Source organism: Brassica rapa, chromosome A09 (assembly GCF_000309985.2).
Source record: "Brassica rapa cultivar Chiifu-401-42 chromosome A09, CAAS_Brap_v3.01, whole genome shotgun sequence".
NCBI classification, from domain to species: domain Eukaryota; kingdom Viridiplantae; phylum Streptophyta; class Magnoliopsida; order Brassicales; family Brassicaceae; genus Brassica; species Brassica rapa.
The window spans coordinates 20,826,385-20,840,489 of NC_024803.2; the positions used below are offsets into that span (position 1 = coordinate 20,826,385).

At 39.9% G+C, this 14,105-nt stretch overlaps 1 protein-coding gene across 2 annotated transcripts; it reads left to right on the top strand.

Annotated features, from left to right (window-relative positions):
• The first annotated feature begins 1,148 nt into the window (after positions 1 to 1,148).
• LOC103838798 (heavy metal-associated isoprenylated plant protein 24) lies at positions 1,149 to 5,271 on the top strand. Of its 2 annotated transcripts, none has more exons than XM_033279869.1 (3): positions 1,149 to 1,160; positions 3,837 to 4,093; positions 4,867 to 5,271. In XM_033279869.1, the coding sequence occupies exons 2-3, from the start codon at positions 3,937 to 3,939 to the stop codon at positions 5,160 to 5,162; spliced, it is 453 nt and encodes a 150-aa protein (XP_033135760.1). In that variant the 5' UTR covers positions 1,149 to 1,160; positions 3,837 to 3,936; the 3' UTR covers positions 5,163 to 5,271. The 2 variants fall into 2 exon arrangements, with proteins under 2 accessions (XP_033135760.1, XP_033135761.1); XM_033279870.1 differs by lacking the exon at positions 1,149 to 1,160 and adding an exon at positions 3,597 to 3,740.
• The last annotated feature ends 8,834 nt before the right edge of the window (positions 5,272 to 14,105 follow it).

Sequence of the window (14,105 nt, forward strand, 5' to 3'; positions counted from 1 at the left end):
CTCAAACCAACGCTGCAACAAACCGGCCAACTTATGACCCGGCTTGTACCGAAAAGAGCTGATTCTGTTACGTATGACCTTATCAATAATTCGGACAGCTTGCTCTGTTGAGCGATAACCCTTCTGATGTCTCCGGTCATTCCTCTCCTTCCACATGTAATAAATGAAAGTCTGAAACAGCATTTTGATGAGTATCTTGTCCATGCTACTAAGGGTATTGCTTATAACAAACTGCAGTGTAAGCGACCAGTCTGGATTTATTCTACTGCCACAGAGCCTGCTTACAAGTCTATTCCAGACAGTATAAGTGAATGGACCCGCAAAAAGTATATGATCTCTCGACTCATCCCTTTCTCCACACATCAAGCATCCTTTTTGAATGCCCCAAGCCCTCATACGAACCCCAGTTGAAAGTCTATCTTTTATTGCTAACCACACTATAAAAGAGTACCTAGGAACTTCTTGCGGAAACCACACACTCTTGCTCCAAATCAGTTTATCTCTCCTTGCCCGGATTTGATCCCACGTAGTACTCGATGAGAAGTGCGTTTTATAAGTATCTTTCGTGTGCTTCCATAGAACCACATCTCTACCATGCTCGTCAAGCGGTACCCTTTCATTCTGAATACGATCATGAAGAGCATGAAAATGTCTACTTCTTTGTACCTTTATGTTCCATCGCTGATGTGTAGCTGCTTCACTGACTCTAGCCGTGCGTGCGACTCCAAGATAATAAGTACCAACAGCACCCGTAATATCCATAAACTTTCCCATCTGTAACCAGTCATCAAACCAAAAAAATGCAGTGTGAGTATCATTGATCTCATACTGGATGAATTGATACGCTAGTGGTCTCAATTTTAGAAGCTTTCTCCAAATCCAAGATCCTTTCCCATCCTCTCTTATATCCCAAAACGAATTCTGGCGCAATAAGTAGTGTTGTATCCAATATACCCAAAGAGAGTCTGAATTCGAAAATATCCTCCAGATTAAGCTTAAAGCAAAGACCTTAGACGAATCACAGAACTTCGGGATACCAAGACCACCCTCATACTTAGGGCAACAAAGATCCTCCCAAGCTACCTTAGCTTTATGAGTCTGCGTAGGGGAACCAGACCACAACCAGACCACAAGAATGCACTACACATACTTTCTATTGTGTCCAAACAAGCTTTAGGAAGAATAAAGGCTTGACTCCAGAAATTGACAATACTGGATATGACTGATTTGATCAACTGTAACCGTCCAGCATATGACAAGTACTTATTTCTCCAAGACAGCATTCTGCCCCTTACCTTGTCTATCAATGGCTTGTAGTCTTGTTTTGTTAGCGCTTTGGTTGTAAGTGGCATGCCCAAATATCTGACTGGCAAACTACCCACTTTGATCCCAAGTCGCATGGCTTCGCTTAACAAAGGATCTAGATTCAGGCCTGTTGCAAATAAATATGACTTAGAAGCGTTGATATGCAGTCCCGAGATTTTAGCAAACTGCTCCATCACCTTCAGAACTCCCCTCAAAGAACCAACTGAACCATCAGTAAATATTAAAATGTCGTCAGCAAAACACAAATGAGTAAGCTTCACATCTTTACACTGAGGATGGTAGCCAAATTGCTTGTCTTCAGCGGCCTTGTTTAACATCTTAGAGAGGACATTGTTCAGGATAACATAGAGGTAAGGAGAAAGAGAGCACCCTTGTCGAATTCCTCTAGCATTTGTGAAGAAACCCTCCAAACTACCATTCACAGAGACCGAGAAAGCCGCAGTGGAAATACAAACCCTTATCCAGAGAATAAACTGCAGAGGAAGGCCCATATCTTGCAAAACATAGGTAAGGAAATACCATTTTACGGTATCAAACGCTTTCGAGATATCAAACTTTATTGTTGATCTGTTGGAGTTAGAAGTCCTATGGTATCCATTCACCAATTCAGAAGCTAGGAGGACATTCTCCAGCAGTAAACGCCCCTTAATAAACGCAGTTTCATTGACTTCAATAGCTGCTGGCAACACTGTATTGAGCCGTCGATCTAGGACTTTAGAAATAACATTGTATATCAAGTTATAGCAAGCGATAGGCCGATAGTCTTTCATGGTCTTCGGTTCCACCGATTTGGGAATGAGGGAGAGGATTGTTGCATTGATGCCAGTAGTAAGGAAGCCGAATAAGAAGAAGAATTGCACTGAGACTATGAACTCCTTTCCAACAAGAGGCCAGGCAGCGATAAAGAACTTCTTAGTAAAGCCGTCTGGCCCAAATACCTTGTAGTTGGGTAAAGCACGTAGCGCAGATAACATTTCCTCTTCAGTTACCGGTGCAACAAGGCCAGCAGCAGACTCTCTCGAGCAACGGTAGGTTAACAACTCATGTAATAAGGGGGCGGGGTCCTTATCAATACCTTTGTCCTGAGTTTGAAAGAATCTCTGGAAATGCAAGACTGCCTCTCTCTTGATATCTGAGAGTTTAGTGAGAGTTACTCCTGCCTCTGTAACAAGGACTTTAATCGAATTCCTCGAAGTCCTGGTCTGCATCGCATGATGGAAAAAGACTGAATTATGATCTCCTGCGCCAAGCCATCTAATGCAGGACTTCTGACAAAAAACTTTTCATCAATACTAGCGAGTTTGTTCCAACAATCAAAAGCTTGTTTTGTTCTTGCAGGTAGATCACCGTAATGTGTCTTGTTAAGCAATCTCATATTGTACTTTAAAAGCTTTAGTTTCGCGTGGAATCTGCTCAATGCTGTACGCGAATGATGTATTGGTTGGGTTGTACTCCATACTCTCTGCACCGTAGGAAGGAAGTCTTGGTGCTCAGTAAGGTAATTAAAATCTGAATGGTTTTCTCGCCTCATTCACGACACCAGTAAGACGTACTACACATATTGCATGATCCGAAATCCCCCCGCCTCAAAACGACTAGAATATTGTGGAAAAGCCCGCAACCATGATCCATTGATGAGAGCTCGATCAAGTTTCTTACCAATAGTGTCTGCATCCTGATTATTCCACCACGTAAAGATCACCCCTGAATGCGTAAGATCTGTGAGATTGCAATCCCCCACAGCCTCTTGAAACTGTCTCATTCCTAAATGACTTGAACTTGTAAAAACATCCCCTAGAATGTTCACCAGAAGATAGAGTCGTATTAAAATCAACAGCGACTATCCAAGGCATGTCCAGGTGGCGGTAAGCAGCCTGAGCTCCCCGCAATTCCACCCAGAGAGGTCTTCTTTCCACTTCACAGTTTGACGCATATATTTTTTTTGTATAGAAAGTTCAATCTTTTCAAGTTAACTATGAACAAAATTTTATAATTTTGGTTCAAATTAAAAAAAATTAAAATTATTTTTTCTAAATTCATATAGCCACCAATTAGTTACTTAATATTTTTATTTTGAAATTGTTATCTCAGATTATTTCTGTAATTTGGAATTTAATGTCGATTTAACTCATACAGAAATGAACAAACAAAGAGAAAAAGAACGCGCACCACCCAATCCATGGCTTTAATGGATTAAATGCCAAAAGTTTCATTTCACATCGATGGAAGTTTCTTGCACTTTCTAAGAGACCAATCAATTATTAGACTTGTTTTCTCCCTTCAGAGGTAATAATGTAGTCCATATTTTTCGTAACTCGTCACATAAATAATTAAGTAATGTCCCGTTTTCGTATCCATATTATAAGAAACACACTCACTGTAAGGTGAATACCCGTGCACCACTTTATTATTGTAGAGAGAGAGAGAGAGAGAGAGAGAGAGAGAGAGAGAGAGAGAGAGAGAGAGAGAGAGAGAGAGAGAGAGAGAGAGAGAGAGAGAGAGAGAGAGAGAGAGAGAGAGAGAGAGAGCTTATATTCTTCAGTTCACTACTCCTCAACTATAATTCTAGCCACCTCTATTATTTCTTCAAAAAAACTGTTTTAAGAGAAAATGGGAGTGGAAAGAACGATGGAATACATATCAGAATTGTTGAAGATGAGGAGGAAAAAGAAGAAGAAACCAATGCAGACAGTAGCTCTCCGAGTTGCTCGTATCGACTGCGAAGGCTGTGAACGTAAAATCAAACAAATCCTATCTGGCGTCAAAGGTATAGCAAGTACTCTAGCACCTCCCCTGTTAATTTATTAAATCATTATTATTCAGTGGCTTGTAATTTGTCATGTCGGAAGTCATATATCGGGTTCCATCTACTAATGTTTGATGTTAAACTAAAATCATCTTGGTTTTCTATAGATTTCGGTATTACTCTGAGCAAGCGCGGCCTAATCTTAAAATATAATTATCTGCCTATAGTATGAAGAAAAAAATGATTGATTTTTTCTTTTAACAACAAACGGTTATCACTCGGACTAGAGGTTGCATGAAAATACATACCGGAATAAAACAATCAATAAAAACTAAATTTATATATAAAGTTCGCGCGGTCTTGGTTAGAAAGTTGGTGTCTTGTTTTGTGCCCTTGGAACGGATAGGTTATTATACTAGAATTTTGATCCTTTTCAACTAATGTATATATTTTGGAATATAAAACACGTCATGAGCTTTATCTTATAGCTAATACTGGCTCAAAGTTTAGATCTATAAGAAAATGAAAATTGATTTGTTCAATCATAATACGTGAAAATTATAAATTCTAAAAGTATATATTATAGAATATTTATGCATCTGTCCGATTTTTTTTTGTGTTACCAGTTGCTACAAATATTATTCTTGTTGACAGAAAAATTATCGGCTTCAGCAGCTTCGGTTAGGACGAAACTCGCTATGCATTTCTTGTAGAACTCATCTACTACATCTTTGTTGTTTTTGATAATGAATTAATGATATAACCCGTTATTTTGGCTTGGACATTATTTATAGGGGTGAAATCGGTGGTCGTGGATGCTAAACAGCAAAAGGTGACGGTGATGGGATACATTGAGCCGAAGAAGGTTTTGGAGGCGGCCAAGTCGACAAGGAAGAAAGTGGAGCTATGGCCATACGTTCCATACACAATGGTGGCGAATCCATACATATCTCAAGCATATGACAAGAAGGCACCACCGAACATGGTTCGGAAAGTCCCGGACACAGCCTCCGTTAACGAGACCACCGTCGATGACTCTTACACCATAATGTTTAGCGACGAAAATCCTAACTCTTGCTCTATCATGTAGATGGTGTGCTTTTAATGAGTTAATTAATTATATTTATATAATAATATATATTTGTACACAATATTATTCAGTGTAGAAATATTGACCTAAATAAAAAGCATTGTGTGAAGTCTAGGTTTCAGTTAAATATAACGTGAAAAGGAATTTGAATGTGAAGTTTAACAAAGTACTATAACACATAAAATTTCCCATTTATATTAAGAGAAACACATAACAAATCACTATCTCAGGGAGGGAAGGAGATTATGCTAAAATCGGTTGGTTTGGCATTACCGGTTTATGCGATGTCGTGTTTCAAACTCTCTAAAGAAGTTTGTGAGAAGTTGACGAGCGCTATGATTGAATTTTGGTGGAGTAGTGGCAATAATAGGAAGAAAATAGCGTGGGTGGCCTGGAAGAAATTATGCACGGATAAAGATTTGGGTGGGTTAGGCTTCAAGGACATCGAGATGTTTAACCAGGCCCTGCTCGCTAAACAGGCATGGCGTATATGGAAGTTTCCAAACTCCCTTTTGGCGCGTATTCTGAAGCATCGTTACTTCAGAAGGTCTGAGTTACTGGATTGCAGCTTAGGAGCTCGGCCTTCGTACGCGTGGAGGAGCATTATTCATGGGCGGGAACTTCTTAAGGCAGGTTTGGTGAAAAAGATTGGTGATGGCAGAGATACAAGGGTCTGGCTCGATAATTGGTTAGTGGATCCAGTTCCACGTTCTCCTAAATATCGACAAGATGCAGTCGTGGATCTTACTCTGACGGTTCATGACCTTATTGATGCACCTTCAAACTCCTGGAACATCAACCTTGTACGCCAAGTTATCGCAGAGGATGACGTTGAATTGGTCGTTAATTCAAAATTTGCCATTAATAGATCTGATTCGGTTATCTGGGGTCTAGCAAAGAATGAGAGATATGACTCAAAGAGTGGTTACAAATTGGTGGAATCGTTAGCAGAGATTAGATCAGGGGTCTCAAATAATATTCCTCCTTTAGAAAAGCAGCTGTGGTCTAAGCTTTGGAAATCTAAGACGTCCCCAAAGCTCCGACACTTTCTCTGGCGAGTGTTATCAGGAGCCCTGGCGGTGAAAGCACAACTCTGCACCAGGGGAATTCCTTTAGACCCTACTTGTCCCGTCTGCCAACAAGGTCCAGAAACAATTTGTCATATGTTATTCCACTGCTCGTATGCTAAGGAAGTGTGGAGAGCCTCTCAATTTCCCATACCTCCTGCAGGATGGTCGTCTTCTGTTCGCCTATCATTTCCTTGGTTGTTGTGGCATATTTGGAAAGCAAGAAATAAATTTTGTTTCAAACATATCCGACCGGTGACGTCAGAAGTGGTTACTCTAGCGATGGAGGAGTCCGGCGTGTGGTTACAGTTAAATGGTCACTTAAAGGAGATTGGGGAAGGTCTTCATGTGGACCCTGGGGAGAGTCACCTATGGTCTAAACCTCCTGTCTCATGGGTCAAATGTAACATTGGATCGTCATGGGACTCTTCTTCTTTGTTTGGTGGAGCAGGTTGGATTATCCGGGATGCTCATGGTAAAGCTCTGTTACATAGCAGACGCTCTTTCAATCATGTTTTATCAGCGGTTCAAATGGACTTAATGGCTTTAGCTTGGGCGACATCAGCTGTGGTTGACTTGAAACTGAAGAATGTGATTTTTGAGTTTTCCTCGGCGGAAGCGGCAATGATTATTCAGAACCCCCTGCTGTCTCCTTTCAACTACAAAAATTGCTATGAAATCTTACGTAGTGTGCAGGCTATAGTGAGAAGCAAGCTCCAGCTGGTCTCTGTAACGAGTAACAATGCAGCTTCAGCAATTGCAGTAAGCGTCACAAGAGATTTGCGTCATCATTCGTACGTGGCCAGTAATGGGCCTCAGTGGTTAGCTCCCCTATTATCAGCAGAGGCAGCTCCACGTTGATTTCTTTCCAGAAACCTTGACGTGTGGAAGGGCTTCTCCAGATGATGTTCTTTCCTTGTTTCCCAACTTCTGGGTTTTTTGTTTGAGGCCTACTGGTTCTCTTGTTGTCGTTTTCTTTTCCTTTCTTCGTTTTCATATCCAAGCTTTGCCTTGTGAACATTATTTGATGCTACTCAATGACAAAAAAAAAATTAAGAGAAACATTTTAGGATATGGCCTATTAAGGTAAAGAGTAAAGACGCTAGAGTTCTCCTTAATTTCTTATAAAAAGGTGACTCATTCTTCTTTTTTTAATCAGAGAGAAATAGAGCAAAACCCTACAAAAATCCCGGGAGAATCGAACCCTATCTGTCGGCCGCCACCTCCAACGACCACCACCGGGAAGAAATATCTTCTGCCACCGTCTTCGGTTTGCTTCCTCCTTCGTCATCTTCTGATCTACATCTCCACCTTCATCCTCTCAACGATTTATCACTGGATGTATCAAATCTGATATCTAATCCCTTTCCTATCTTATGTTGAGTGTAAGACTGCATATTTGTTTTTGTGTGAATGTGTTCTTCTTTATCTTCCTCTATATCTGGATCAGTACTCACAAGAAAGGCAAAGGTGTCAGCTGTGAATTTGTCTCATGTCGTGTAAGCCATCAAAGCGCTAATCCTCTGTTAATATCGTGTAGGTAGAGATGTGAATGATGTGATGTGTGCTAGATCTATGCTGATTGTTATAATGTGATGAAAAGACGCCTAGATGTGATCAAGTTGTTTAAATGAAACCGGTTGTGTGTTGAGATGAACTCATGATCAGATAATTATGACTTAATGATGTTTATATGAGCTAATGATAAGAAAAAAAAATGAGTTAATGATGAGTTAATGATTAATGATGTAATGTAACGATGAGTTAAGACACCGAGAACAAGTGACGTCTAAAAAAAGAAGATGAGTGAACGGTAAGGACGTCGTAAGATTGAATCATGCCGAGTCGGAGAATAAGTGATTATTATGACCGCGGGTCAATGCCGAAAGGGGACAAAGGGATGCAAGCCAGTAGTCACATAGGAAGCCACAGGCCATAGCCTGCGAAACGAAGGCACACGTGGGACTGGCTGACACGAGGAGGGACGTTTGTGAGAGACCCCTAGATCCTAGAGATCTAGATTGTTTGATGCATGGCAGAATCAATTAACTTATGAATGTGCTGGTTGTGTACTCTCACCAAAGCCTAAAACTCCAACGAGTCTTCCCGATCGGCAAAGAACTCTTCCTGATCGCCCATGACATCTTCTGATTGCCCTCGGAAGCTCCTGATCGCCCTTGGCTAATTCAAAAACACCAAAAGGTTTTCGACGAGATACTTATTCGTTTTCTTAAAACCAATGATACGGAGACTCAGATCTGAAAAATATGGATCGTCGAACCAAAACCGTAAGACAGGCTTCAGCCTAAACGCGGTCAGGAAGGTAAATAAAATGGGGAAGAATCGATACTCTCCGTAAGGGGTTGACATACACGAGAAGAGGAAGGGGAAATGAGTAAGCCAAACAGAGAAGAGGCAAATCCGAATCTTTGAGAACGCTAAAGTATGTCCAACTTGAAATTTTTTGAAATCTGACTTGGAATTTTCGTAGGAGGGTAATAAGAAATAAAAACACTTTGGAGATTGCCACAAACTTTAGGGAACTTAGAATCTAGGTGGATAGTCTAGCACACTAAGTCTTAGACGATTTTTTCGATCTATTATTCCTTAACTGTTCAGGCGGATCTTGCGAACCGATCTAAACTCTCGCATAACCGAGAAACGATCGCCACACATACTCAGATCGCTTCCAAAAGAAATAAAGAACTAGAGACACGAACGTCGTCTTAAAATCGATTCGTTCCTAGCAACTTTCTTAAAAACCGACATATTCTTATTCGTCAGCCTGAAAACCACTAAGTCACAATTCCAGCGTCGTCTTTAAACCGACCCAGATTGTCGATCATCGCAATCCTCGAAAGAAAAAACGTACCCAACCCTTCAAAATATTGGTTCAACAATTTTCTTTCGTAAAAAAAAGAGAATGGGTACGTATACTATACTCGTATACTCCCATACTTCAAAATTATTTTTGCCTCAGTGTCAAGAAAACACTTTTGACAAAGCAAAATCTCACAGCAACATGCAGAAAAATACTTAGGCAATGCGATGCCTCATTAAAATCGTCCCAAAATGGAAAACAACAATCTAAGATTCGTCTTAACGATAGCAACGTATCCAAACTATCATGAACATTATCTCGAGGACTATACAACATTTCTTGTCGCAATCATGTGTTTGGAAAACCTGTACCATTAACAAACTGAAACTCGACGATTAAGCAAGGGTTTGAAAACCTTTTCGACTTAATAAGGAGAGTTTCATATAAAAGTCAAAAATTATATGAGAGAGCTTCACGCATCAAAGCATTGCTCTCAGTTTCCGTTGAACAAAGCGAGTCGCGGAAAAGCATCAAGAAACATTTGCGAAAAAGTAAAATTGAGAACAGAAGTAGTAGCGAGCACAACAAAAGGAACATTTCTTCCCGCTTGTTGACTAGATCTACCACTGGTTGACCAATTCGTCCGCTCGAGAAACGAATATGTCATCAGAATCCTCTCAAAAGCCTACAAAAAATGTTCCGCCACTAGATCAACGAAAGAAACTTCGGTAAAACTCCATGAGTAACTCCAAGCAACTTTCACCAAAGATCGAAATCAAAGCATAAAATTTCTCGTAAAATCTTCGGAAACATCGCTACTTTGACATGTCCGTACATAGCACCGATTTACTACCTTCATAAAACCAGGTCACCTGTTACTTACACAAAAAAATCCTTCATACGATCAGATCAAGTTATACAAAGCAACTTTTGAAAGTAAACATAACATGTTTTACGAAAAAGTATTTTCGTATAGCAAAAAAAAAAGATGTACGATCCGACATTGGACGACCAATCTAAACTTTATCTCTTCGCACTACAATCTTAAAGATCTCATTTTTAGCCATGTGGCTCGCTGGCTTCTGCCTTTCATTCCCCTCGGTCACATCCGAACATGCAATCATCCCACATCAAACCTCCTATGCTTCATCCTCCTTGGATAAAAACGAAAACAAATTTGTACGACTAAAGAAAACATTATACGAAACATTCGTCGTATAACTCATACCTAAGGTGAAAAATCGTTTTCTAACAACATCAGCCATCTTAACACATAAAACTCTGAGTTGGCCTATCAGTCTTGACGAACGCCCTTTGGCCCTCAGCCAACTATGCTTCCCGTAAAGACCGAACCAGAATTTGACATTCCGACTAGAGACAATCGTCAAACTAACATGGTAACACGATAATACTATGGTATAATCCTTGACAACCTACCTCCTTAGCAATGCGGCTGAACACATCCTTCATACCAAGCAAAAACATTTGAGCAATCACCGCTCCACACAGGCAAATAATGGCAAACGATAATCTACAATTTGTCTAAAAACACTGAGTGACGATTACACAACTAATTATGGTATAAACCAGAAACAGAATCATACGATAAAGTCTTCCAACAAGACTCACTCCTACCAACCAAATGGTTAACGAAAAGCTTGAACTTGTCGAAAATTGATCAAGTTCTATATACTATACTAATCATTTTAAGCCCACAATGTATTTACCCATAGAACGTGGCATGTAAGAAAAAAATCGTAACAAAACTCCTAGAAATATACAAAATATCCTTTAAAGTACACAAAATAAATCTCTGGAGGCCAACCCTTCACAAATCACAGTGAAGGAAAACGCTTCTTCCCCGGACAAATCTACGCGAACCCTTTGTACTAACTCTTCGATCACAAATCAAACGATTTGGCATCCAAAACAGAGACAACAGTTTTGGTTGCGAACATCCGTAAACAAACCAAAATGTTTCTCCGACACAGGGTTACAACTAAAGGTTTGCGCCACCGCAAAATATCTCTAAGCCTGCGGACATTTAAAATACGAAAACCGGCATATAAAAGAAAAACAACCTTCAGCATCTCGAGAAGTCGCAATCTCCTGAAAAACTGTTTTTTGAAGAAATAACTTCCTCGACGAAATCACGTCTTGGAATACCAAACAGTCATATGCACTAACACCCTCTCAAACACATATCCTTCGCGAAGACTAAACAACGGTAATGTCTACCATTGTGTTTGTTACTGATCACAACAAACCCCTTAACGTTGTATATAGACTTAGCCATTTCATAGAGATAGCTCTCAGACATCCGACACAAGGATAATAGCGCTATAAAAGAAATCAAAAATTTTGGCCAGCACTTCCAGACGACTTAAAAATTCTCTTTGGCGAGATGCTAGGTTCCTGACCAATGCAAGTCATATAAGCCGAGAACCTAGCACAAACTTCAATATCCGAACGAAATCAGGTTGGAGTCGCAACAGGTAATATAAAGCCGAGTAGTCATCGCAAACCTTAAACATATAGTAAACCTAGGTCTTTCCCTAAACCCAGTACACTGGTCTCACACATCTCAAGGCATATTATCAACGAACCCGATACGAGATTCCAAAACGTGTCACTTCATCGATAGTTGCGCGTTTATGAGTTTTCTAGAACACAAGTCTTCGGATATTCTTATCTTATGCAACGACTAGTATCACGATCCGAAGAGTCACAAAAGAGATGACATCTCACACTCTTTCTCTCATCTCCGCGTATTGCTACTCTATACGTTTTTGAAAGGAGATAACCCCAAAAAAAAAACCCACGAGGCGAGTCTCGAGGCCGACAAAGGTCCAAAAATCTCGTTTTATATACGGCCCGTTATGGTTAAGACCCTAGGGCTCTCCTTCTTTTCGTATTAAAAGGGATTCCTCCTTTTATTTTCTCATTAGAGAGAAACATAGCAAAGCTTTGCAGATATCCCGGGTGACCCAACGACCCCCAGTGTCGACCATCCTCCGCCACCATACCCTTGTTAGGGAACTTCAAATGTAGGTGGATAGTCTAGAGAACTAAGTTTTAGCCGATTTTTCCTGTCTCGATATATCGTTCCATAACTGTTCAGCCAAATCTTGCAAACCAATCTAAACTCTCTAAAAATCGAGAAACGATCACCACACATATCCAGCTCACTTCCTAAAGAGAGAAAAAACTAGAGACATGAATTTTGTTTTAAAATCGACTCGTTTCTAGCGATTTTCTCAAAACCAACATATTCCAAGTCGTCAAGCTGGAAACAACCAAATCACAGTCCTAGCGTCGTCTCTAAATCGACCCGGATTGTCGATCATTCCAAACCTTAGAAGAAGAAACGTAGACAACCCTTAAAAGTATCGGTTCAACCATTTTCTTTCGTAAAAAAAAAAAGAAAAAGGGGGGAGTAGGTACGTATACTATACTCGTATAACCCCCAAACTTCGAAAACTTTTGCAAATCGTCAAGAAATCGCTTTCGTCAGAGCAAATCATCGCAAATAGGCAAACGACAATCTAAAATTTGTCTAAACGCTAGCAACATATCTAGACGATCTTGAACATAATCTCAAAGACTATACAGCATTTCTTGTCGCAATCATGCGTATAGAAAATCTGTACCATTATCAAACTAAAACTCGACGATTAGCTAAAGTATTGAAGTCCTTTCCGGCTTTACAAAGCCAGTTTCGTATAAAAAATTCTTTGAGAAATCTTCAAGCATAAAAGCATTTCTTTCAGTTTCCGTTGAACCAAGTGAGTCACGAAAAAGCATCAAAAACGTTTGTGACGAAGAAAACTCGAGAATAAATGTAACATCGAGCACATTAAATGGAACACTTTCTTCCCGATCGTTGGCCAGATCTACTTATGGTTGACCAATTCGTTCCAGAAACTAATGTGTCATGAGAATCCTCTCGAAAAACCTATGAAAAACGTTTTGCGACTAGTTCGTAGTGAAATAAACTTCGGTAACACTTCATGAGTAACTCCAAGCAACTTTCACCTAAGATCGAAATCACAGCAGAAACGTTTCTCATAAAACCCGCAGAAACAACACTACTTTGACATGTGTATACATGTCACCGATTTACAACCTTCATAAAACCGGTCCCCATTACTTACGCGAAAAATCCTTCGTACAATCAGATCAAGTCTTACGAAGAAACTTTAGAAAGTAAACATAACTAGTTTTACGAAGAATTATATTTTGTATAGCAAACACAAAGCTGTAAGATCTGACTTTGGATGATCAATCTAAACTTTTCTCTTCGCATTACGATCTAATAGCCATGTGGCTCGCTGGCTTCTGCCTTTCTTTTCCCTTGGTCACATCCGAGAAGGCAATCATCCCGCAGCTGACTCCGCACTGGTGATATTACGTGTATACGCACACCAAATAACCTAATGTGCACACTACCACAATCGAATGGTATGTCGATGTAGCACTTTAGGATCGAATCCACAGAGACCAACTGTTACACTTTATTTCTATAGGATCAATATTAAGCTAAAACAATATGGGGGTTTTAAGATTGAGGTATTATGACAGAAAATAAAAGACTAGTTAAAAGGTTTTCAGATGATTAAAAGAGCTAGGTTCAGGGTGATTCATTGGACTTAGGATCATGAGCTACACAACTATTCAGGAAAACAATACGAGCCAATCTAGAACTTGAACAACAAGAATAGATAAACCCACTGTCGTGGTGTCTACCAATTTATCAAGCAATCCTAATGCCTAAACTGTCGTTTGGATCAGAGAATGATGACAAGCATTAAGTTCAGATTCAATTGGTTCACGATTCGCCTTAACATCAGCTTTCGTTGGCTAAGGACAAATCGCCTATCTATGCTATTTCCAGTAACCTAAAACACTTTTGATGAATAGATTAAACTTGTGATCAGATGCTAAATGGCCAGTTTAACATAAGCAATAAGCATAACAATAGACAGAGATATCAAAGAATAACAATCCTATTTGTGTCTAGCTCATTGATCCACGATCCTTAACACCCTAAACCTA

What these genes read in the sequence shown, in the direction of transcription:
- LOC103838798 (XM_033279869.1), top strand. Translation starts at nt 3,937, where the DNA reads ATGGGAGTGGAAAGAACGATGGAATACATATCAGAATTGTTGAAGATG. An exon ending in AATCCTATCTGGCGTCAAAG is followed by an intron (nt 4,094 to 4,866) that starts GTATAGCAAGTA and finishes CATTATTTATAG; the next exon opens with GGGTGAAATCGGTGGTCGTG.